This window comes from Chrysemys picta, chromosome 10 (assembly GCF_011386835.1).
Source record: "Chrysemys picta bellii isolate R12L10 chromosome 10, ASM1138683v2, whole genome shotgun sequence".
Lineage (NCBI taxonomy): Eukaryota > Metazoa > Chordata > Testudines > Emydidae > Chrysemys > Chrysemys picta.
Window position 1 is genome coordinate 16,040,976 of NC_088800.1, and position 23,335 is coordinate 16,064,310.

The 23,335-nt window shown below is 45.2% G+C and overlaps 1 protein-coding gene across 2 annotated transcripts in view; it reads left to right on the plus strand.

The window, feature by feature from the left end:
* FAH (fumarylacetoacetate hydrolase) overlaps positions 1-17,271 on the plus strand; it is a 36,971-nt gene extending 19,700 nt beyond the window's left edge. Inside the window, exons 11-14 of one of the 2 annotated variants that reach the window (XM_005301699.5) lie at positions 889-935; positions 4,009-4,110; positions 6,017-6,134; positions 16,992-17,271. In XM_005301699.5, coding sequence (XP_005301756.1) covers positions 889-935; positions 4,009-4,110; positions 6,017-6,134; positions 16,992-17,071 — 347 coding nt within the window. In that variant the 3' untranslated portion in view covers positions 17,072-17,271. Of the gene's footprint in view, positions 1-888; positions 936-4,008; positions 4,111-6,016; positions 6,135-15,824; positions 15,956-16,991 lie in introns of those variants that run through there. The other variant, XM_065559314.1, reaches the window with a different exon arrangement.
* Positions 17,272-23,335: the final 6,064 nt, after the last annotated feature.

Sequence of the window (23,335 nt, forward strand, 5' to 3'; positions counted from 1 at the left end):
GTAACGAATAATCAGAAGGAACAGACAGAGGGAAGACCAGGGAAAGAGTACTAAGAATGTGTGTTTTACTAGAGGTGAAAGATGACTGACTTCATTGGGACTTGTAGAGGAAGGTATGTCCCGAAATGAGTATAGGGATCAGAACATGGCCCTCTGATGCTGTGCTTAATGTGTGGGACTGTCATTAAGTCCTGCTGTTGAATGTGTGTCAGTAGAAGAGGAGTTCAGCACCCTAACACCCAGTTAGGCCAGCAAGGGGGTGCAGGAGATTGTGTATCTTTCAATCCCCAACACATCCCCTTCACAGCTGCAGTTCATGGCCTCTTGGGATGATGCAGCAAAAGATTGATACAGTGAATCAGAGAGAACTGGGTTGGACCAATGGTTAAGACACTACCCTGTGTCATTGTAAAATGGGAATGATATTCTACTGATGGGGTCCATATGAGGACTTTACCTTCAACATGATTCTAGCTTAAGTATTATGCAAATGAAAATAGCAAAGGAGATTTTCCTTTTAATAATGCTATGTATTTCTGTAGATCCTGCCATTAGTACGAAATAAGCCTCGCAACTCCCCTATAAGACAGGGAAATAATATCTCCATTTTATGGTGAGGGGAGTAGAGGTACAAGAGATCAAGTGGCTTAGTCATAGGGGAAGTCTGTAGCAGAGCAGGGGATAGAAACCAGATTTTGACTTGTATTTGGAGTCGTACTTCCTCCCCTTGCAGCCCTTCATACCAGGACAGAGCATGTCATTGCTTATTTTCTCCTGAGCCTGACAATGGTAACGGAAGCCTCTGTCCAGCCATAAAATGAAAATGCCATAGACGTCTTCACCTAGTGCAATTTTCCCATTGATTGCTTTTCCCCCTCCTTCCTTTAGGAGAAGGAATGAGCAACCCAGCCACGATATGCAAATCAAACTTTAAGGTAAGAGTATGGTTTGATTTCATTCGTTTCAAATGATGCTGGCACACTGGGTCCCAGACATACACTGATTTACACTAGCTGAGAATCAGGCCTGTTATGAGAGGAAAGCTGGTGATGACTGTTGTCTCAACTGATTTACAAACACCTGAGAGCTTCAGCTCTGAACAGAGACTGGCTTTTCCTGCAACTAGGGCTTAGCACCAACAAAGTTCTACATGTGCTAGAAGAGTTTTGCTGGAGATGGTGCGAGGGCAGAGTGGGAAAGCAGGGGGAAGGTGGATGGATGAAAACATCCCAATTCCACCTGATAGGTGTTTGCCTCCAGAATCACTGCTGTTACACAGAGGTGACTGCAGCATTTGCCCCAGTCCAAGTATGTTGGAGGACACCATTAAAATAAATGTGTACACGCCAGCTGAAGGATTTCATAGTGTTTTGTGTCCACTCTGGATTTTAGTTCCTGGCTTCTAAGCCAAAGAGTTTAAACAATTGCAAGACAAATTCTAGGCAGCTATTTTTTATAGCCAGTGTTTAACATTGGGCCTAAGCCTTGAGTTTTACTAAACTCCACTAGGTACCGAACCCAGAAGGGTGGGGGGAAAGTGGACTCAATATAAATTAGGACAGCCTACTTCCTTAAGTATCCTAGGATGAATTTCCTCGGGCCCTGCCAACGTGAACACATCTAATATATCTAAATATTTTTTTAACCTGTTCTCTCTCTCTCTCACTTTTGGCTTGTGCTCCTTCCCCCTTGTTAATACTAATAGTGTTCAGCATCTGGTCACAATGTTTTTAGTGAAGCTGGAAGTAAAATAGACATTAAACACTTTGATTTCATTTATTATTAGCTCTTCATTCCTGCTAAGTAGTGGATTTACACTTTCCTTCATCTTTTTCTTGCTCCTAATGTATTTATAGAGCCTGTTTTTATTGCCATTTATGTCCCTTGCTAGCTGTAACTCATTTTATGCCTTAGCCTTTACATTCTTGTGGTATCCTTCTGTACTCAGTTTTAGCAATTTGTCCATCTTTCCACTTTTTGTAGGATTCTTTTTTGATTTTAGGTCATTAAAAGCGCCTCATGTGGTCATATTGGTTTCTTGCTATTCTTCCTATATTTCGTTTGCTGTTCTGCCTTTAATATTGTCCCTCTGAGAAACTGCCACCTCTCCTGAACTCCTTTTTACCCTTAGGTTTTCTTCCCATCAGTTCTTTACCTACAAGTTATGAGTTGGCTAAAGTCTGCTTTTTTTAAAAAAAAAAAAAGCCCGTTGTCCTTATTCTGCGGTTCTCACTCCTTCTTTCCTTAGAATCATTAAATCTATCTTTTCATGATTACTTTCACCCAAATTGCCTCCCACTTTCAGATTCACAACCAATTTCTCCCTGTCAAAATTAAGTCTAAAATGGCTGCCTCCCTGGTTACTTCCTCCACCTTCTGAAACAAGAAGCTGTCCTCAGTACATTCCAAGAATTTTAGATTTTATATTTGGCCATATTACGTTTCCAACAGATGTCTGGATAGTTAGTCTCCCATTGCTATCAGGTCTTGTGTTTTGGATATTTCTGTTGTTTGTTCCAGAAATGCCTCATCCACCTCCTCGTGATTGGGTGATCTATAGTAGACCCCTGACATGACATTACCCCTGGATTTTCCCCTTTCATCTTCACCCAGAGTCTTTGATCTGCCTCTCATCTCTTTCTGGACTTTGAAACAAGTGTGTATATTCTTGGTGTATAAAGCAACCCCTCCTCCTGTTCTTTTCCATGCCTGTCCTTCCTGAACAAACTGTTCCCCCTCTATACCAATATTCCAGTCATGAGATTTATCCCACCAAGTCTGTTATGCTAATTAAGTAATAATTTAGCTTGGGTACTAAGCCTTCCAGTTCTTCCTGTGTGTTTCCCAAACTCCTTGCATTTGTGCATAGACATCTAAGATGTTGAGCAGATTTCCCCATTGTTTTCCCCCCTTATGTTTTCCCCCCTGTGTCCCTATGGTAATTTTCCATGCCCTGCCCCCAACATCTAGCCGCCTTAAGTTTTGTCTACACTGCAGTAAAAGACCCGCGGCTGGCCCGGGTCAGCTGACTTGGACTGCGGGGCTATAAAATTGCAATGTAGACATTTGGGCTCAGGCTGGAGCCTAGGCTCAGAGACCCTGTGAGGGGGTGTGGTCACAGAGCCTGGGCTCCACCTCAAGACTGAACATCTGCATATAATTGTATAGCCCAAGTCAGCTGACCGGACCAACCGCAGGTCGTTTATTGCACGTAGACATACCCTTAAAGTCAACACCTGGACTTCTGTTAAGGTCAATTTTTATATATACTTCCCTGTGGACTTTTCTCCTCGGTCTCCTTTGAACTTCATTTAAAACCCTCCTCACTAGGTTAGCGAGTCAGTGTCCAAAGAGGCTCTTCCCCTTGAAAGTCATATTAGTAACATGACTGATGATGTCTGTGCTGTACTGCCAGGTACCTGCACTTCTGACGTCCTGCTACCCACTTAACAATTATTAGGACTGGTTGACTTGTTACATTGCACAGAAATATCTGACTCTGGTAGCCACAAATTGCCATTAATCCCAACATTAATGCCATGCCTTCAGGTGCTAAAATCCTTCTACACAGGATTCCATTGACCTCTGCTTATTCCCGCTGAAGGGCCAAATACTCATAGAGAGAGGGCCTGATTGAAAGTCTGTTATGTCATTGGAAAGGTTCCAATTGATTCCACTGAGCTTTGGACCAGACCAGTTGCCTACAGAGCTGGGATAGTAATATGCTGTAACCCTGCTTTCACAACATGCAATAGTTGCTTCTCATCTCTTCAAACATAAACTATTTGTATTCAGGCCATACGTCTGGAGACCAATCAATGAGCCAGAGGATCAATTTAAAGTAATTACAAATGTTCCATTTAGGCTGCGGAAGGCTCCTGATTAGATAAGGATGTCGTTCTTGTGGGCTAATGTTTAACAGTATGATCCAGAAAGAATGAAATGCATTTTGTACAGACTAGTGACATCTGTGAGTTATGTTTGTCCTTCACTTCCCCCTTTTTCCAGTACATGTACTGGACCATGAAACAGCAGCTGGCTCATCACTCCATCAATGGATGCAACCTCAGACCTGGAGATCTCCTGGCATCTGGAACAATCAGTGGACCTGTAAGCATTTAACTAACAGCTGTCACTAATAACGAAGTACTCAGCAATTAGAAACTGATCAGATGTGACCCTGGCCTTAAATCCACTTTGTTTTACTATGGACATCTTTGTAGTTCTTCCTCAGTCTTTTTGGAGTACATATTTTTTTAAGCCTTCCTACTGTCAGTATCCATAAAAGCCAGTTGTGGTATTTTAGAGGCAACAATATTCATGCACAAAAGTATCCACAAAAGTAGCCCAATCCTGCTGTGTGAGTTACAGCTACTGTCTCATTGTTAAAAACAAACCCCACAGCAAGAGTATGTTGAGATCGATGGAGGACAACCTCTAGAGCAGTGGTTTTCAAACTGCGGGAATGGAAGGCACCAGGCCATTAAAAGTCCCATTGGCGGTACTGTCCAGCTAAGGCAGGCTAGTCCCTACCTGTTCCAACACTGCACTGTGCCCCAGAAGCAGCCAGCAGCAGGTCTGGTTCCTAGGCGGGAGGGCCACGGGGCTCCGCGCTGCCCCTGCCCCAAGCACCGGTCTAGGAGCCAGACCTGCTACTGGCTGCTTCCGGGGCACAGTGCGGTCCGCGGTGCCAGGACAGGCGGGAAGCCTGCTTCTGCACCCCGGCTGCACCGCTAACTGGGAACCACTGGAAGTAAGCCCATACCCCAGCCCTGAGCCCCCCCAAACCCAGAGCCCCCTCCCGCACCCCAAACCCCTCATCCCTGGCCCCATCCCAGAGCCTGCACCCCCAGCCCAGAGCCCTGACCCCCCTCCCACACCCCAACCCCCTGCCCCAGCCCAGAGCCCCCTCCTGGCCCCACCCTGCAGCCCTCACCCCCACACCCTAATCCTTTGCCCCAGCCCTGAGCCCCTCCCACACCCCAAACCCCTCGTCCACAGCTCCATTGGGTCACAGGCATCAACAATTTTCTTAAACTGGCTCGCCAGAAAAAAAAGTTTGAAAACCACTGCTCTGGATAATGTAAGTGTTACTGTTATTCAAAGTGTTAACACTTCCAAGTCTCTCAATTCCGTATGACCCTAATTTCATAGTCCATTATTTTAATTTATACTGCACTGGTGTTGCACTGTACTTAGAAAATGCAAACCCCACTTTCTCCAATGTATTTTTTGGGATTCACGGAGCTCTGTCTCCTGACCAGCACATTGCTGGACATTGTTCAGTGGTGGACTGAGGTGTGATGTGTTGTTTTTCTTTCCTCTTGCTGAAATAGAAAATAAGGACAGGTTAAGATTTTATACCCTGGTGTCCAATAGCCTGTAAAGTCATTGGGAGACTTTCCACTGGGAAACGTCAGTGGGGGTTGGATCTTGCTCCTAGTCACCTAGTGCATTGCCATCTGTCCTTCTATAAGGCTCCAGTAGCGTGTCAGCGTAATAAAGCACATACACCAACCTGCTAGGGTACACATGTACAAGTGAAGTGCTTTTTCTTCTCTGTAGCACATCATGCTGCAGATTTACATTAAAATCGTTTAAACATTTAACAACATATAGCATTCCTCTCCACAATGAAATGTGACTAGGACTCTGAAATGTAACAACAGACAGATACTTGAGAGGCAGAAATAGTGCCCTAGATTTGTCTCCATACTTCCTTGAACAGGATCCAATTTTTCCGTATAGTGCCCACTACTAAAGCTAATGATACCAAAGAGAAGATTGCTTTAGGCAGTTGTGGCCTCCAGCAAGTAAGGAGTTAAAAACCAAAGACAGGTGAGTAAGCTAGCACATCAATGAACCCGATCAATGACTGTTACTGGCAAGGTTCCATTGCACAGAATCCAACAATATATTTGTTTTCTCACTCCCAGCAGCAGGGGGGTCGGGGGTTAATGGTAGTACAGACATGTGGAATGACTTTACAATTCTGTTACTAACTTATGCTTTGAAGGATCCGGAGAACTTTGGCTCCATGCTGGAGATGTCATGGAAGGGAACAAAAGTAATTGACCTTGGGAATGGACATTCTCGTAAATTTCTGCAGGATGGGGATGAAGTCATTATAACAGGTAACAACCAAATGATTATGGGTGTGTTCTCTTGGTACTGTGAGCTGGCTTAGTACCACGGTGTGTGGCCCGTAGTTGTTTTATATACAGGAACTCCTCACTTAGTCGCCCCAGTTAACGTTGTTTGGATGTTAAGTTGCTGATCAATTAGGGAACATGCTCGTTTAAAGTTGTGAAATGCTCCCTTCTAACGTCCTTTGGCAGCCGCCTGTTTTGTCCACTGCTTGCAGGAAGAGCAGCCCGTTGCAGCTAGCTGGTGGATGGTTGGAACCAGGGTGGACCAGCAGCCCCACCATCAGCTCCCCCTATCAGCTCCCCGCTCCCCTAAGTTCCCTGTGCAGCAGCTGTCCCTCCCCCCACTGCCATGTGCTGCTCCTGCCCTCTGCCTTGGAGCGGCTCCCAGAGACTCCTGCTTGCTGTACGGGGGAAGGGGGGAAAAGGGAGGCTAATGTCAGGGTGTCTCCCCCTCCCCCCTGCTCCTGTACCCCATTTACCCCATCTTCCATAGAGCAGGGGGGACACATGAGGGAGGAAGGGAGCTTCTAGGCAGTAGCTGCTGTCTCAGGTCTCAGCAAGCTGATTTAATTAAAAAGGCCGTGTACTTAAGCCTGGGGTCAGCTACTTAAAGGGGAAATGCGCATTTTTTCTCTCACACACAGGGTGTGTGTCTCTGTCTGCCCTCCCTCCTTTCCTGCTGCCTTGTAGACTGTTGAGAGTTAACCGTTGAGGGCTCAGTCAATTGCTAGTTCATTTAGCAGTAAGGCATTCCCTGGGAAATATCCCACCCTCTGACTCTTCCACCTCAACCAAGCTTCACAATCATCATCACTGTGTAGCAGTATTAAATTGTTTGTTTAAAACTTTGTGTGTGTGTGTGTGTCTGGTGAAAAACATTTCTCTGGAACCTAACCCCTTCATTTACATTAATTCTTATGGGGAAGTTGGATTCACTTAACATCGTTTCTCTTAAAGTCGCATTTTTCAGGACCATAACTACACCGTTAAGTAAGGAGTTACTGTATAGCATTTCTAGTGGGAGTCAGGCTTCCTGTGAATTCCTAGCTGCACATGACTCCCTCCTGGTTCCTGGGAGGTAAAGGCTGGGGGATAAACTGTCCCCTGCTATATCTGCTTTATAGGTCTGTTTTGTTGTGTTAGTTTTACTTTAGCCCAGTAACTGAAAGGCTATCTCCTCACTGCTCCCAGAATAAGTAGTGGATTCTTGCAGCTCAGTTTGTACGTGTCTGTCTATTTTTGGGTATTATACAGTGCCTGTTACCGTGGTATTGAAGCATATGGGTTCCTCGTTTCCCAGGTTCCTTTTGAGCATGATGCCAGGGTTCTGGTGTTCTGCTACTCTTTCTTTCCGCCCCCCCCCCCCCCCCATTATAGCCTTTATATCAAACAAAGTTGCCAGCTATTTTTGAATGTACTGAAAATGTACCAGTGTACCAGAGCAGGAATGGTGATGCTTTTTACTAGCCTGCCTTTCCCTTTAGTACATGCACACACACGCACCTAACTGTAGTCATATATAGTTTGCAATACTTTGAGGGCTAGTAGTTTGTTTCCAAACTACAAATAACACGTGATACATGGTTACTCCTCTTTTGACACTTCCCTCTCCATAGAGATGTGTGATAGTGTTGTTCCTTTAGGTAGCATAAAAGCTATTATAGAAAGCAAAGGAGGTTTTTTTTTTTTTTTCATCATGACACTAAGGACTGGGATTTTGAAAGGAGCCTTAAAGAGTTAGGTGTGGTGGTGTAATTTAGATGGAATGTATGGACCCAAAGAGTCAAAGGTGTTAACATGCCCCTGACATGGTCTAACATTAAACAATTTCAAACAAGGGTTGGTATACCGAGACTTCAGCCTGCTTAGTACCATGGCAAACACCATTAAAAGTCCTTTTAACCTTTTATTAAAGATACAGAACAAGAAGGGGGAAATAGTTTAAGTATTTGGAATGTAAAGTATTAAGTACGGTTTTCATTTTAACAGCATCTCTTGTTCCATTTCCCCTTGAGCTGTAGAGTCTTTAGACAGAAACCCCCACTTGGTTGACAGTCTCTTAGGTGGTATTGAAGATTGTAATGATTGTCCTTTTGGGGGGAAAAGAAAAAATTCGTTGAAATGAGTTGGTGCTGCTGTTGAAGAAGTCTGGTCCTGATTCCTAGAAAGCAAAACAAGACACACATGCACACACGCAGCTTCTGTCTCTGGTGTTGATTCTCCCTTGCAACCTTGCTGCTGGAAAACCCAGGCACAGCACACAGTCATATCAGCCACTCCGAGTCCTGGCAAACTCATACCAGCATCAGGATGTTTTAGAGCATTGCTTTTATCTGCTTCTCTGGTCACAGGCTTCACAGCGGTGTTGCAAAATATGCAATCCTGGCTGGCTAAGCCAGACTTCTCATAGACAGAAGGCAAAAGGAGAAGGATAGGAAAGAGAAGAAATAAGGTGGGGAAGGAAAAATACAGTGTGAATGTGAGAGAGAGCCAGTCTCTACATACCTTGTGGTGTTCGGGATTTAGCTGAAACCAGTGGAGATAGTGTCATCTCTGGCTCCCTTTCTTGGTTTGATCTAGTTGGGACATTTCTTGTGATCAGGACAATGAAGACCCAGTGATGTTACAGTGGATCCCAGGAGATAATGAGGGTGGCAGCCCTGATGGTGAAGCTCACTCCTTTCCCTTCTTTCAATCAGCAGTTGTTCCATTTCACTTCCTCTCTACCAATTTTCCTCAAACACTTTTATTTTAAGGAGCCCTTAGGAGAAGCGATGGGCAGAGTTGTTCACTCCTTCATTATTTTATCAGCCAATGGGTTAATTTTGGACCCACCAATTTTGGTTCATTTATTGCCAGTCTCCCACTGTTCTGGTTTACCAGATACGATCTTAATACAGTCTTTGAATTTTGTTGTAGGTTATTGTAACATTTTGTGAACTTTCACTCACTTTTCACGGTTAAGCTCAGATTTAGGGTAAATTGGTCGGCCCAATTATCACAACAGGTGCCAACTGAATTTCAATAGGATTTGAGTGCCTGCCTCCCTTAGGCTCTTCTGAAACTCCCAGCCAAAGCCTGCATGCACTTGAGCCATTTGTCCAGGCTGCAGGAGTCAAACCCAGAATCCTAGATCTAAACCATTTTGAATATGGGAGAGGGGGTTCCAATTCAAATTCCTGCATCCAAACCCAACTCCTGTGTTTTTTAGTTCAAGGTCAGATTCAGAACCAGAAATTACTTTTTTCCTCCTGCTTCTGATATGGGGTAAAGCCATTCTTGTGAGATTTTTTTGGCCTAAGTTTGCAGACATCTCCTCAGTTCCTCTGCTGGCCATTTTAGAGAACTATTTGTGAAATGTTTCACATCAACAAATCTCACTAGCCAGAAACTAACTATGCTCTGAACAACTTCTTCAATTCCTCGCCCACAACAGTTCTTACACATATATTAAGTGGAGTAGCCCACAGGATTTGCACAGACAATAAAGCTGCCAAAGTGATAAGAAGAATTTAATTAACGTGACTTGAACAAGAGAAAACAATTGTGACTAAGTCATGGAAGCTGGTACATATGTCTGGTAAGAGGAACATTGTTTGGGATTGGGAAACTTGCAAGGACTATCATAGAGGGGAAATACCTACAACACAGAGGCAAAACTAGGGTGCCTTGCCCAGCTGGGTATCTCTGCAATTAAGGAATGAGCACAAGAAAATAATTCTAGCCAAGTGAAGGAGCATCAATGCAAGGTCTGAGTATGAAGCTAAGCAAACACTGCAGGGCACTTCAAAGAGAGCACTGAAATAAATGAGGTGGCAAAATCCAGCACACGGTGGTGCGTGCACATCAGTACAGCCCATTACCCCCTTCGAAAGCATCAATAAGATTAACAGCTCTGACATCACAAGAGCGGGCCCTGTAATAGATCCCCTGAACCGAGAACGGGAATTGAAGATGTGTTACTGAAACTGACAACAGCTGCAATAAATGAGCTGAGATCTCCAGAGGGGTGATGGTGACAGTATGATGGACAAGAAGGCAATGAAGATTTCCATGCAGAGATGGACATGGAGCCTCACCATGTATTCACTTCTCTATGGGTTTGTTGGGAGAGCACATACATGACGCTGTAGAGGCTGTGGAATTTACCGTTGCACTGGGGTGACCTCTGCACGCAATTGGTGTAGTTAGATGAGGTGAATGGGCCCATCAGTGTGAATGAAGTGCAGATCCTGTAGTAGTTACATTTCAGAACTGCCTCTTGCTTTTTAAATCACTGTTGCAGCTGCCCCCACTACCACTCCCCACCACCCGCTAATAGGCAGACTCCACTTGTCTGGGGTTACCATATGTCCTGGTTTTCCAGGACATTGCCTCCTTTTTTGAGCCTCCGTCCTCTGTCCTGGCAGATTTTTCAAATAACAGGAAATGTCCTGGATTTTTGCAGAGCAGATACCGTAGCTCAGAAAGAGGCCCAATTGGTCCGCTTCCTGATTGGTCCCTCCTCTGCATCTGCAGCTGATTGGTCCATTCTCCTGCAGCCACATCTGCCTTACTCCCAGCCCTGGGTAGGGGAGCAGGAGGCCCGGACTGATGGCTGTCGCTGCGTCCTGCTCTTGCGCCAGCTCCCTGCCATGGTGGCAGGGTGGCGACACTGGCCCCCACCTCCAGTGAGTACCCCTGCTGCAGGTACCACCTCCAGCACCCCCAACTGTACTCCCCTTTCAGCCCCCCCCCCACCCCCACCCCTGAGTGTCCTTTTCTGGGGAACCTGAAATATGGTAACCCTACACTTGTCTCCTCTTTCTGCAGGCCAGAGCTCAAGGCATTGTCTGCTTCTAAGCAGAATGTGGAACAAAGGGCAGCATTTCCCCGTATCTTCCATCTCGATATGCACTGTGCATTTTCTGATGTAAAACAGCTACCACTTAATGAGATTATTCTTTATTAACACAGATTCTGCCACCTAGGACAGGTCAGCTAGATCAGAAAAGTTGAAATTTCAGTGCGTGGACACTCAATCCACACTGACTTAGGCACCGGAGTTAGTAGCCTAATTTTCAGATACTGAGAATCTCAGCTTGGTGCTCAAGTTCCCTAAAGGAATAAAAAGCACAGGCTGGATGGGTCTGGAGGGGTAATGTCTTCCTCACAGGATGCCAAGGCTGTCTGTATTGCTGTTTGTAAACTGCCTTGAGATCCTTGGATGAAAGCTGGTATAGAACTATTGGATTTTAATGAAATGTGTTAATAGATCATTGCAAATGGAGATGGTCAAAAATTTGCTGTCAGTGGTTTTTTTGGGCGGGTTTTGGGCTACAAAACGTTGTTTTTTTTACGGAAAAAGATCTGTTTTTGTCAAGTTTTCATTTAAAAAAAATAAAATACCACCCCTGCCTCCTCCCCCAAGTTAGGAAAATATTCAATGGAAACATTGTTCAACATTTTTGGCAGGAAATGAAATTATTTCCCAACCAATGTAATTTCCACCAATTTTGATAGAAGCCTTTTGGGCACTCAATTGTAGCACTAACTGATGCTCTGAGAGTTTTAGGTTAATAACTAAACCTCACTGGGGTTTTGATGCCTTGTGGAAGGTCACACAATACATCCGGAGCTAAGCTGTGAACAGAGCCCCAGCGTCCTGAATGTGTGTGACATACTCTAGCCCAGGTATTGGCAACCTTTGGCACAGGGCCCGTCAGGGTAAGCCCCTGGCGGGCCGGGCCGCTTTGTTTACCTGACGTGTCCGCAGGTTTGGCCGATTGCAGCTCCCACTGGCCACGGTTTGCCCTCCCAGGCCAATGGAGCCTGCAGGAAGGGCAGCCAGCACATCCCTTGGCCCATGCCGCTTCTCTTGGCCCGTGATCTCTTTGGTGCTTAATAAGAACTTACCTTTTAGACGGCTGTTTTAAATCTCGAACATTGTTTATCAGCAGGATGTTTAAAATAATATAACATAACACTAACACAATGCAGAACATTGCATGTGCATTTAGCCAAGTTAGTGATGATAACACTCTGCGATTTTGAAATAAACCATGTTCCACAGCTACTATGGATAAAAAATTTTTTAAAGCCCAACTGATGATGTATGTAAAAGGACTGGCTCCTGAGCTTGTTTGGGATGCGCTCATATTTAGTGACTTATGGTAAGTTGAACCAAAGCCTTTACGGCACAGGTTAGAGTGTAGGCCTATTACAGCCTGTCCCAAGGCAGGACTAAGGAGTGTCTTGCCAAGTGTCCAGCCAGTGATTTATAGCCTCCTTTGTTTCAAATTTCCACTTGAATTAACCCCTCCCCCCTCCTCCTTGAGCTATTTCAGAGAAACCTAATATAAATAAACCAAGAGCAATGTATTGTTCCTAAGAAATGTTTCTCATGGGAGCCAGTATTACGAGATTTCTTTCGCTAAACTGCACTGTGGCACATTTTGAAATGTAGCGGTAGTTCCTTGACTCTTTCCTTGGGGCCCATGGTATTGGCTGACTGGTGCACAGAGCCTGCTCCGTTAAATGTGCTGCACCTTGTTACTGCTTTGAATTATAGTGGACCGCAAGGAGAGCACATTGTGCTAAAAATCACCAGCAATGAAGCCTAACAAAGATTAATGGAAACTTGGTTGACTCCTCAAAGCGCTGTGACTGACTTAAGTAGTGTTTACTAGTGATGAGCCAACAGGCTGGTATTTGAATGTCATTCGTATTTACACCTCCTGAGAAGTTAGCTCCTGGTCAGAGGGGCTAGTGGGGAGCCCAGAGAGAGAGAGAGAAGGGAAAAACCAGCTCACTCTAAGTTGCTTTACCTTTGGGGGTTGAGGATGAGGGTGCCAGGAGCTTTTTACTGACACCCTCCTCTCCCCCCCCCCCCCCTCTCCCCAGACTCAGCTGAGAGGGGAAAAGGGCTCAGGGACTACATACACTCCCAGTCTGCTGGGTTCTGTGGGAGAAGGGGCACTGCAAAGATCATCTTCTTAGGACAAGGGTGAGGGTATCAATACTATGAGAACTTTCCCTCCTCCACCCTAGTGTGCCTGTAGGATGGGGACAGGGCTGGAGTTCATCTCCAGAGAAGGGGCAGGCTGGACTAGCTGGCCCTGCAGATAACTAGGTATATGTGTGCACTTGTAGCTGTGAGATACTGGTGAGACTAGAAAAGAGCAAATATTTTGGGGGCATAGAGCACGTAGAGTCATGAGGTTCAGCAAATGGAACATTGCGTTTTCCTATCCTCGTTAAGGTTTCCTTGTGTATATTCGCCTGCTGCGTGAAATCTGAATTGGTTTCCAACCCCAAGAGTAAAGGTGTGAATTGTTAGTGCTTAGCAGGCCCTTCTGAATAAATGTGTTCAATATTCTGTAGAGGCCAACTCATTTAACCTCACTGACAGTCGTTGCAATAAGTCAGTTATTCCTGAGCAGGAATTTGGCCAGTTATAAAGTTCAGAGTGTGCATTTTCTTTTCCAAAGTCAGGGTTTCTTGGAGGTTTTTTGGCATGTAGGTGGCCGGTGTGATACTGTTCTCATTAAATATTATATCCAAGTGTCCCTCCAATCTTAGCTAGTCAAAGATGGCTTTCTCCCTTTTAGTATCTATTCCTCTCTTTATCCCTTGGCTACTTGAGTTTCAGACCTGATCACTTCTCTGCACTAAGTTTTTCAACATTTGGTCCTTGGAAAGAGACCTCTTTGTTACCGCACAACCTGAGTTCTCGTAAGAAGTGAAATCTGCTCTCTCAAGGAAAACTCCACTGCTTTGTTATCAGCATTACAAAGACTCTCTGGAATGAACAGAGCATAGATGCAGTCATTCTGTGATATGATTCAGAGACAACCCCTGAGTGTGAGTGGACTGAAGAGGGAATGAGACATTCTATTTCTTTAGGACTTGTTTCTCTGAATATCACTCCTTAGTCAAGTCAAGAGCTGAAAAATCTCCTTTAAGGTCCTATTGAAGCCTCTAATGTCAGGAAAGGGAGTGCAGGTACTGAATCTGCTTAAGTGAATAGTCACCTTCCATGTCGCCAACTGAATGATTTCAGTGCCTTGTAAAAAACAGCAATAACCCACTATACTTTGGAAGCAATCAACTAAGAGGACAGTCTCCACTACATATATAATTAGGAAGTAGGGACAATGTTGCTATGAATCACTGCAGTGGTATGCTGCAAAGCCTTTTTTTCAGACCTCATGAATGTGAGCCTCACTCCTTGGTTCAGCCTGTTTATGCTGCGTAAAAGGGCCAGAGCACAATAAAGGGGCCCTAAATACCCCATATTCAGCTGCGGGAGGATTTCCCTGATGCAGGCACTATGGCTGACAGCCAGAAGGCTGCCCTCGGATGATGTAGGGGAATGACTGGAGCAGAAGGGGCTGCAGCCTCTAGGAGAGCCCAGGGAAGCTACAGAAACAGACAGACCTGCAAAGGGGCCTCTCCAGTCCCCAGAGCAGCCCAAGATGCACAAACTGGAGAAATGGTCTGAAGTAAATAAGATGATATTCAATAAGGACAAATGCAAAGTACTCCACTTAGGAAGGAACAATCAGTTGTGCACATACAAAATGGGAAATGACTGCGTAGGAAGGAGGACTGCAGAAAGGGATCTGGGGGTCATAGTGGACCACAAGCTAAATGAGTCAACAGTGTAACACTGTTGCAAAAAAAAAGCGAACATCCTTCTGGGACATCTTAAGAAGAGTGTTGTAAGCAAGACACAAGAAATAATTCTTCCGTTCTACTCTGTGCTGATTAGGCCTCAACCAGAGTGTTGTGTCCAGTTTGGGCACCACATTTCAGGAAGTATGTGGACAAATTGGAGAGAGTCCAGAGAATAGCGGGAAAAATGATTAAAGGTCTAGAAAACATGACCTATGAGGAAAGATTGAAAAAATTGGGTTTGTTTAGTCTGGAAAAGAGAAGACTGAGAGGGGACATAAGTTTTCAAGTACATAAAAGGTTGTTATAAGGAGGAGGGAGAAGAATTCTTCTTCTTAACCTCTGAGGATAGGACAAGAAACAATGGGCTTAAATTGCAGCAAGGGAGGTTTAGGTTGGACATTAAGAAAAACTTCCTGTCAGGGTGGTTAAGCACTGGAATAAATTGCCTAGGGAAGTTGTGAAATCTCCATCATTGGGGATTTTTAAGAGCAGGTTGGACAAACATCTGTCAGGCATGGTTTAGATAATATCTAGTCCTGCCACAAGTACAGGGGACTGGACTAGATGACCCCTCTCGGTCCCTTCCAGTCCTATGATTCTGTGAAGATTGGGAGAGCACAAAGGTGACTTTTCCCATTGTCCCTCTGGGCTGCGAGTTCTGTGAGCCTAGCTCAAGGGAGAGTGGCCACATGACTAAACAACATTTGAACTACACAGGCTGGTTGATAGGTGTAGCAGCTGGTGAGTTGTAGCCTGTAGCTGCATTCCCACTGCATTGCTAGCTTAAATGTCAGCAGCACTCAAGCTTCAATCTACTCCCCATCACCCCAATGGACCAGCTAGTTCTCATTTTAAAGTATCACCTTACCTAGGCTAGACACACCAATTTGTGTGTAGACAGGAGTCAGGTTAGGGGTAACATTGAGTTATACCTTGAGCTAACACTGCAGTAAAGACAAGCCCTCAGTAAGAAGATACAAATTATCTGTATAACATTAACTCTTTCTCTGTTGATAGAAATTCAGGGACAGATGAATCACTGGAACTACTGTACCATTAATTACATGCAGGGAAGAATGTATCTTTCATCATTTTTGAAGAATCCATCTTTTGACAATGAAACTGCTCCTTAAAATAAACTGTTCACAGGACATGTTATATCACTGTTGTCTTTCCCTTCACTAAACATTATCAGCCGAGGTCTACAGTAATTCTGTCTGTTGCTTCATCTCAGAATAACGTTTTCAGATATGCCTGAAGCATACGGGATGAAATGCCTTCAGCTGAGTTTCCTTTCCTGCTCTCTGCAAGCTGAACTAATGGATTGCTCTTTCTGAATACATACAGTACGTGACAGAATGAACCAGTACTGAGGGGGGGACTTGCAGCACCCACATACCTCAGGATTGTGGAATTAAAAAAAAAAAAAAATAGGATAGTAGGTCAGAATCAGAGGGGTAGCCATGTTAGTCTGGATCTGTAAAAAGCAACAAAGAGTCCTGTGGCACCTTATAGACTAACAGATGTATTGGAGCATAAGCTTTCGTGGGTGAATACCCACTTTGTCAGATGCAAGAATGTCAAGGTCAGAATGTCAACTCTCACAGCTTGCATGAGTATTGAGGGGTCAAATCGTTCCGTAGTTACAGATGTAATCAATGACCGGTAACATTGGCAGTAGTCATAGACTTTCATTTTCTGTTGATATAATTGAGCAGAGCCGGACATCTTGGGCCAGATCTTCAGCTGGAGTCAATGGAGCTGTGCCAGTACAGTTCAATGGATCTATTAGTTTTGGTTTTTTAATTGTAGCCGCCCCATTGATGGTCTGGAAAGCTGAGGATTCTCCTAAGGCTGCTCTAAACTATGCCAGGGACCAGGCCGGCATAGAACCAGGACCCACAAATATTGCCTTACAGCCCCCTCCCCACAGTGGTATCCAGTGTGTATTGGCCTGATCAAAAGCCCCTCAATGTCAATGGGAAACTTTGGGTCAATGGGGTGTGGATCACCCTGACTGAGCACAGCTCAGAAGCTAGGCCTACATCAGTGTATTTACATTCATTTCATTCCCTTTCATGTTGGTACTGCACCTTGTACTATTTTTATTTCATTTTATTTTTTACTACTTGTAAAAATCCGCTAGGTGCCCCTCTGGTGACTCTCTTCCTCTCCCCATTCCAGGTCACTGCCAGGGAAATGGGTACCGCGTGGGGTTTGGCCAGTGTTCAGGAAAAGTGCTTCCAGCCATCTCTGCTCCATGATTACCTGCACGAGGTGACTTTCCAGGAAGGGAAGAAGCCTAGCCACGTTCCTGATGTAACTGTTCTCTGACGTAACGAAATTAAAATCCGTGTGCGTGCGTGCACGCATTCAGTTTTCAGATCTGTATTTTTGATAGAAATGGTTGGAATTTCCCGAGTATTTTAACTGTTCTCAATAAATATCTTAATGATGGAGTTGCCTTCGGTGTCGACCTCGTCTTCTTATGACTGTAATACTGTCCTGGTTAAGCCCCCATAGATGTACGTAGAGTCCTTATATGCAGTCCGTTAGTAGTGGGCATTCTGAGCTGGGGCAACCTGATTTTCTCCAAGTACCTTGACGCATGTAAACACCAATGAGTCAGAGGAGGGGCTTTGCATGGTACAAGACAGGAGTAGATGGATTACATTAGCCAAGAAAATGTAGCCTGAACATTTTGAACCATGAATGGGGCGGGGGAGGGTTCTTGTAGAATAACCTTCTGTGGGAAGTGGGGGACTCCTTATTGTTGAGACACTTAAAAGCACTCCAGCAAGCAAGGAGGATAAGGGAATCTTTGCATCAGTCTTCACCACAGAGAATAATTGGGAGATACCTGCCCCAGAGTTACTCGTTTGCAGGCAATACAGGGGAGACAGTACTAGGGACCGAGGTGTTGCCTAGCTTGAATGCCGAAGAGTCACCAGGATAGGATGGTTAACCCAGGAACTCTGAAAGAATTTAAGAATTAAGTGGATGAACTGCTGGTAGAAATAAAGGGAGAGATTCTCCCCACCTCCACGCCTTATACACTGCTCTGGCACTGAATAGGGGCTGTACAAGTGCCCCAGGAGAGAATCCCTCTGGTGCAGGAGGAGTGCAGAGTACCCTTTACTAGCCCTGGTGTAGGAGGTGAGCTGGGAGCAGTAGGGTACATGTCCATAGTGTATACTGCCATGGACACTGGGCTGCAGAGCAGTTCACAAGCAGCCTTCCTGAGGCTGCCATAAATGAAAACTGCCCGCAGGGCTGCTCTAATTTATGTTGGGGGCTGCTTCCAAAATCCAGACATAAAAGCGATCTTTGCCCTACTACCTCGGGCTGCACATCCCAGAAGCTCAGCACAGAATCAGACCCACCTGATTTACCATTTAAATCAGCCGTTCTAGCAAAGACCTAGAGCTCAGCCAGTGTCATACTGATTATTTTTTTAATTGCTAAGATTGATCCTAGGAATTACAGACCAATAAGCTTTGCTTCAGTAGCAGGTAAATTAGCTGAAAAACAATTAAAGCGAGATTTAAAATCCCTAACTGAGTCTGATATAATATGGCAATGAACCAGCCCAGCTTCTCTACTAGAAAAATATGCCTCTCTAAGCTGCTGGAATTCTTTATGGGAGTCAGAAGTAGATATAACTTCTCAAACTTTTCAAACCCCCTTCGTTCAAGTCCCTGGCATGAGGCTCTTCAGGAATCTAAGGCGTGATTGGGCTGAGAGAGAACGGTTTGTCCTGGGTAAGAAACTGGTTGAGGGGGAGAACAGACCTATAATAAATGGTCTGTTTTCAGTAGAGGAGGTTTATAGCTGGGTGCCCTGAAAGTACACTATAGATATATTCTAGATCTGGGAAAGGTCAACAGTGAGGTGACAACATTTGCATGTGACACTTGTGTCCCTGTCCTCTCTGCGGGACGTGATCTGATAGATCAGGTAAAGCCAGAGCTAACTAAGTGACTGTAGACTCTGTAGTAACGTACACTGTGTTGCTGCAGATTTGAGGAAGTGGAGTTTGTCAGAGACCTCCTGTTCCTATTTCCTCTCCAGCCTTGTAGAGGGCTTCCAAAGGGTAAAGAAGGAGAGAATGACATGGAAAGAGCAATCTCCAGCCACAGCAGAGTCCATCCACAGCAGGGATCCACGGGTGCAGATCACGCTCTGCTGGAAGTTGGAGGGTCTTAGACAATTGTCAGGACATCAAAAGTTAATGCCTCAATTCCTGTGGAAAAGCCCACAGACTCATTAATGCCCACAAGCGGGGAAGGTCTCCATTTTAGTCTCATGCTGTGTTACTCAAGAAAGGTTGCCTTTTACCACGAGTGTCTCCTATCAGCTCAGCCTGTGCTCAGGACTGTGCTCCAGTTTTCTCGAGTGTAGGGGTAATACCAACAGTGAACATAACAACCATACTGGGTCAGACCAATGGTCCATCTAGCTCACATCCTATCTTCCACCAGTGGCCAGTGCCAGATGCGTCAGAGGGAATTAACAGAACTGGACGATTTCGAGTGATCCATCCCCTGTCATCCAGTCCCAGCTTCTGGTAGTCAGAGATTTAAGGACACCCAGAGCATGTCGTTGCATCCCTGGCCATCTTGGCTAATAGCTGTTGGTGGGCTTATTCTGTATGATCGTATCTAACTCTTTTTAAAAAAAAGTTATATTTTTGGGCCTTCACAATATCCCCTGGCAACAAGTTCCACAGGTCGACCATGTGTTGGGTGAAGTACTCCCTTTTGTTTGTTTTTTAACCTGCTGCCTATTAATTTCATTGAGTTGACCCCTGGTTCTTGTGTTATGTGAAGGGGTTGATAACACTTCCCTGTTCACTTTCTCAATTGTCCTTTGTGCTTTAAGACAGCAAAGTACATCCAGAAAACACCCACCATCTCATCTACATTGTGCTTAGGAATGTTGTCCCTGTTATCCTGCTCTGCAGGGTTCTCCGAACAATGGCTCATCTTACCCCAGCAGCTGCAATGGTGAGAAGCTGATGAAGGGCTCCATCCTGTACGGTGCGGAGTGCTCCTGTGAGATGCCCAGGTTCAGACTCAAATCTGAGTTTGATGCTGGAAATACTGACAGGACGTACCTGCACCACAGGCGCGACCTCCTGTTTTCTTTTGTTTGGGCTGTGGTTGTCGCCACACCCCACTGAGAGGCGAATCTTCTCCCCAGTGCCCAGCCTGAATAACTCAGTGGGGCACCAAGGAACTTTGCAGCGGGGGGCTGAGGAGCTGCTCTGAAGAGGTGACACCTAGCCCAACTCCACTCCCAACCTCCTATGCCCATGGTGCGCTCCTGGAAGCTCAGTGCCTGACCAGAGGAAATTGCTCACAGTGCTTCCTTAGGGACACCTAGCAACCTGCTCTCCTTGATAATCACCATCAACAAACACAGGGTCCAGTATTACCAATTCAGATATTCTTGGTTAACCTCTCCCGCCAGTACTTATGTGTACCCCATTGGACAGCTGAGTGCCTTGCAGTCATTACAGAATTATCCTCCCAACTCCTCTGGGCTGTTACATATACAGAACTGAGGAACAGAGAGCGAATGACTGGCTCAAGGTCACGCAGGGAGTTGGTGCAGAGTGGGGAATAGCACACCGATCTCCTGAGCTCTGGTCCCGTGCCTCAACACACGACTTCCTCTCTATTGAAGTGCTAGCCTCCATCTCTTCTGCAGTCCCTTGCAATTAGTTCTTTATCAAGTATGGCTGAAATCCTGTCCCCACTAAGTCAATGGAGCCAGCATTTCACCCTATAATGCTAAACATTGCTTAAGAGGTGGGGAATGTTTCATTGGCTAAGAGCATTGCTGTTGTATGGACACCATGTTGCTATGGTCTCACTGGAGACAAAAAGGAGGAGTTTCTTGTATGCTGAAGAAAAGGTCTTTTCTGAAAAGGCAGGGTAAAATCTGTATTGACAACAGCTGCTGACGGCCAACCAGCATGGCACGTTGTTATTAATGGGCTCTGATCTTGATGTACACATACTAATTACTTTTTTCACTCGGGTAGTAGCATAGCTGCAATGGTCTCAGAAGACAGATGTGTTTATTGGAAACCTATAAATCTTTTGTGTTGTGTTCTTATTTCTTGCCGAACTTAAGGCAGACACCATTCCCAGGAGCTGAACTTCTTTTTAAAAGAGAAATCTCATCTGTGCAGTTGTCCCCAGCATGACAAATGGAAAGTGCGCTTTCTGCTTAAATAGTGAGAGAGAGAGAGAGAGCTGCGGGAAAGGTTAAGTGACAGTGCATGGAGTCTGGTGTTTTAAACTGCTCCATTCTATTGGTATAAGCCCTCAAGACCTGAACGCTCCCTGAAGTTTGAGAGGTTCTGTGAATGGAACATATGTAGGATCCAGGTCAACATGCCAGTGTCCTGCTCCTAGCATAGCCCTTATGGAAAACCAGCAGTACTGTCATGTATGACTTCTCCACTGGAGGGAGGAGGATGGCTTCAGATGTACAGGGTGAAATCCTTGTCCCATTGATGTCAAAGACAAAACTCCCACTGATTTCACTGGGGACAGGATTTCACCCACTATATAGAAGAACATTTTTAAAAATGCATCCACTATTCAGGCTTGCATCCAGTAACATCTGAGCAAGGCTCCATTGGCCACATGGGCCAGATTCTGATCTCATCTACACAAGTGTAAAAATGGAGTAACATCCATGTAAATAAGATCAGAATCTGGCCCATAGAGTGCAGATTTCAAACACAGGCAGGAGAAAGTACTTGGCATCTCTGACAGCTCAGCGACATCATCTTCTCAATACACAGCGGAGGGCAAAAAACAAGATGCTGTTGAGTATTACTAAGAGAGAGAGGGTTTGTTTCTGTCAAGAGCTGTTTCATTGCAGGCCCACAGGTTCGTATTATTGCTAGGAGAGCCTGGTCCAGTGGGAAAGAGACTAAGGAATCCTGGGCTGCCCAGTGACCTGCTCTGTCACCTTGGACAATTTACTTCACCACTCTGCTCCTCCTCCCACCCTTTGTCTGTTTTGTCTGTATAGATGGTAAATCTCTTACTATGCATGTGTGCAAGTCCTAGCACAGTGGAGCCCTGATTTTGGTTGGGGTTTACAGGTGCTACTAGTACAACTAAATACAAATAGTTTAAAAATCACTAGAGACATTTTTAAATGAAAGGAATACTGCATAACACAAAAGGGTTAGTATGTCATGGTATACATCGATGGCACATGCTGGTCTTGCCTGTGTCCAGTTTTGCTTTACTCATCTCATAAAGCAGTGTTTCCCAAACTTGGGATGCCACTTGTGCAGGGAAAGCCCCTGGCGGGCCGGGCTGCTTTGTTTACCTGTCGTGTCCGCAGGTCCGGCCGATCGCGGCTCTCACTGGCCGCAGTTCGCTGCTCCAGGCCAATGGGAGCTGCTGGAAGCGCAGCCAGTATGTCCCTCAGCCTGCGCTGCTTCCAACAGCTCCCATTGGCCTGGAGCAGCAAACCGCGGCCAGTAGGAGCCGCGATCGGCTGGAGCTGCGGACGCGGCAGATAAACAAACCGGCCCGGCCCGCCAGGGGCTTTCCCTGCACAAGCGGCGTCCCAAGTTTGGGAAACACTGTCATAAAGCAGTGGTTCTGAACTGGGGGTATGCAGAGGTCGTGTAGATAGTTGCCTAGTTTTACAACAGGCTTCCTAAAAAGCACTAGCGAAGTCAGTACAAACTAAAATTGCATACAGACAATAACTTGTTTCTACTGCTCCATATACTATACACTGAAATGTAAGTGCAGTGTTTATATTCTAATTTATTTATTTTATAATTATATGGTAAAAATGAGAAATTAAGCCATTTTCCAGTAATAGTGTGGCTGTGACACTTCTGTAGTTTTATGTCTGGTTTTGTAAGCAAGTAGATTTTAAGTGAGGTGAAACTTGGGGGTACACAAGACAAATCAGCCTCCTGAAAGGGGCACAGTCCTCTGGAAAGGTTGAGAGCCACTGTCATAAAGCCTATAGCAACAATAGAAAAGGTGCCCAAAGCTACAGTGTTTGGGCTGTAAAAACAGCAGGAGATTGTAACTTTGTCTTGTGGCTTAAACAAAAGAGCAGTACCCAGGGCATCTGTCAAATATAATGGAGATCCGCGGGGCAAAAGAGAGCTTCAGCTCATGCACCAGTGTGTAAACTTATACAAACAATGATTAGAAGGTTTGATTTCCAAATTTCTATCCCCCACTCCAGTGGCTCAATGGTTTGACCCTCCCTACCAAAGGATTTCCCTTTACCTGCAAAAGCTTTCCCTGGAATTAGATTCCTTAAACATTAAAGGGGGCTCACCAAAGCACAGTCTTCTACTCTCGTGGGTTCCTTAGCCTAACCCAACAGAAGTCTATTTCTCCAGGCTTTGCTCAGATCCCCAGCTTACAGGAGAAAACAGACACAATAATAAAAATAAAATCAAAATGGAGCTCCCACATCCTCTTCTCTCCAGCAGCTCCACTCTTGTGGGCTTGCAAACTATTGAG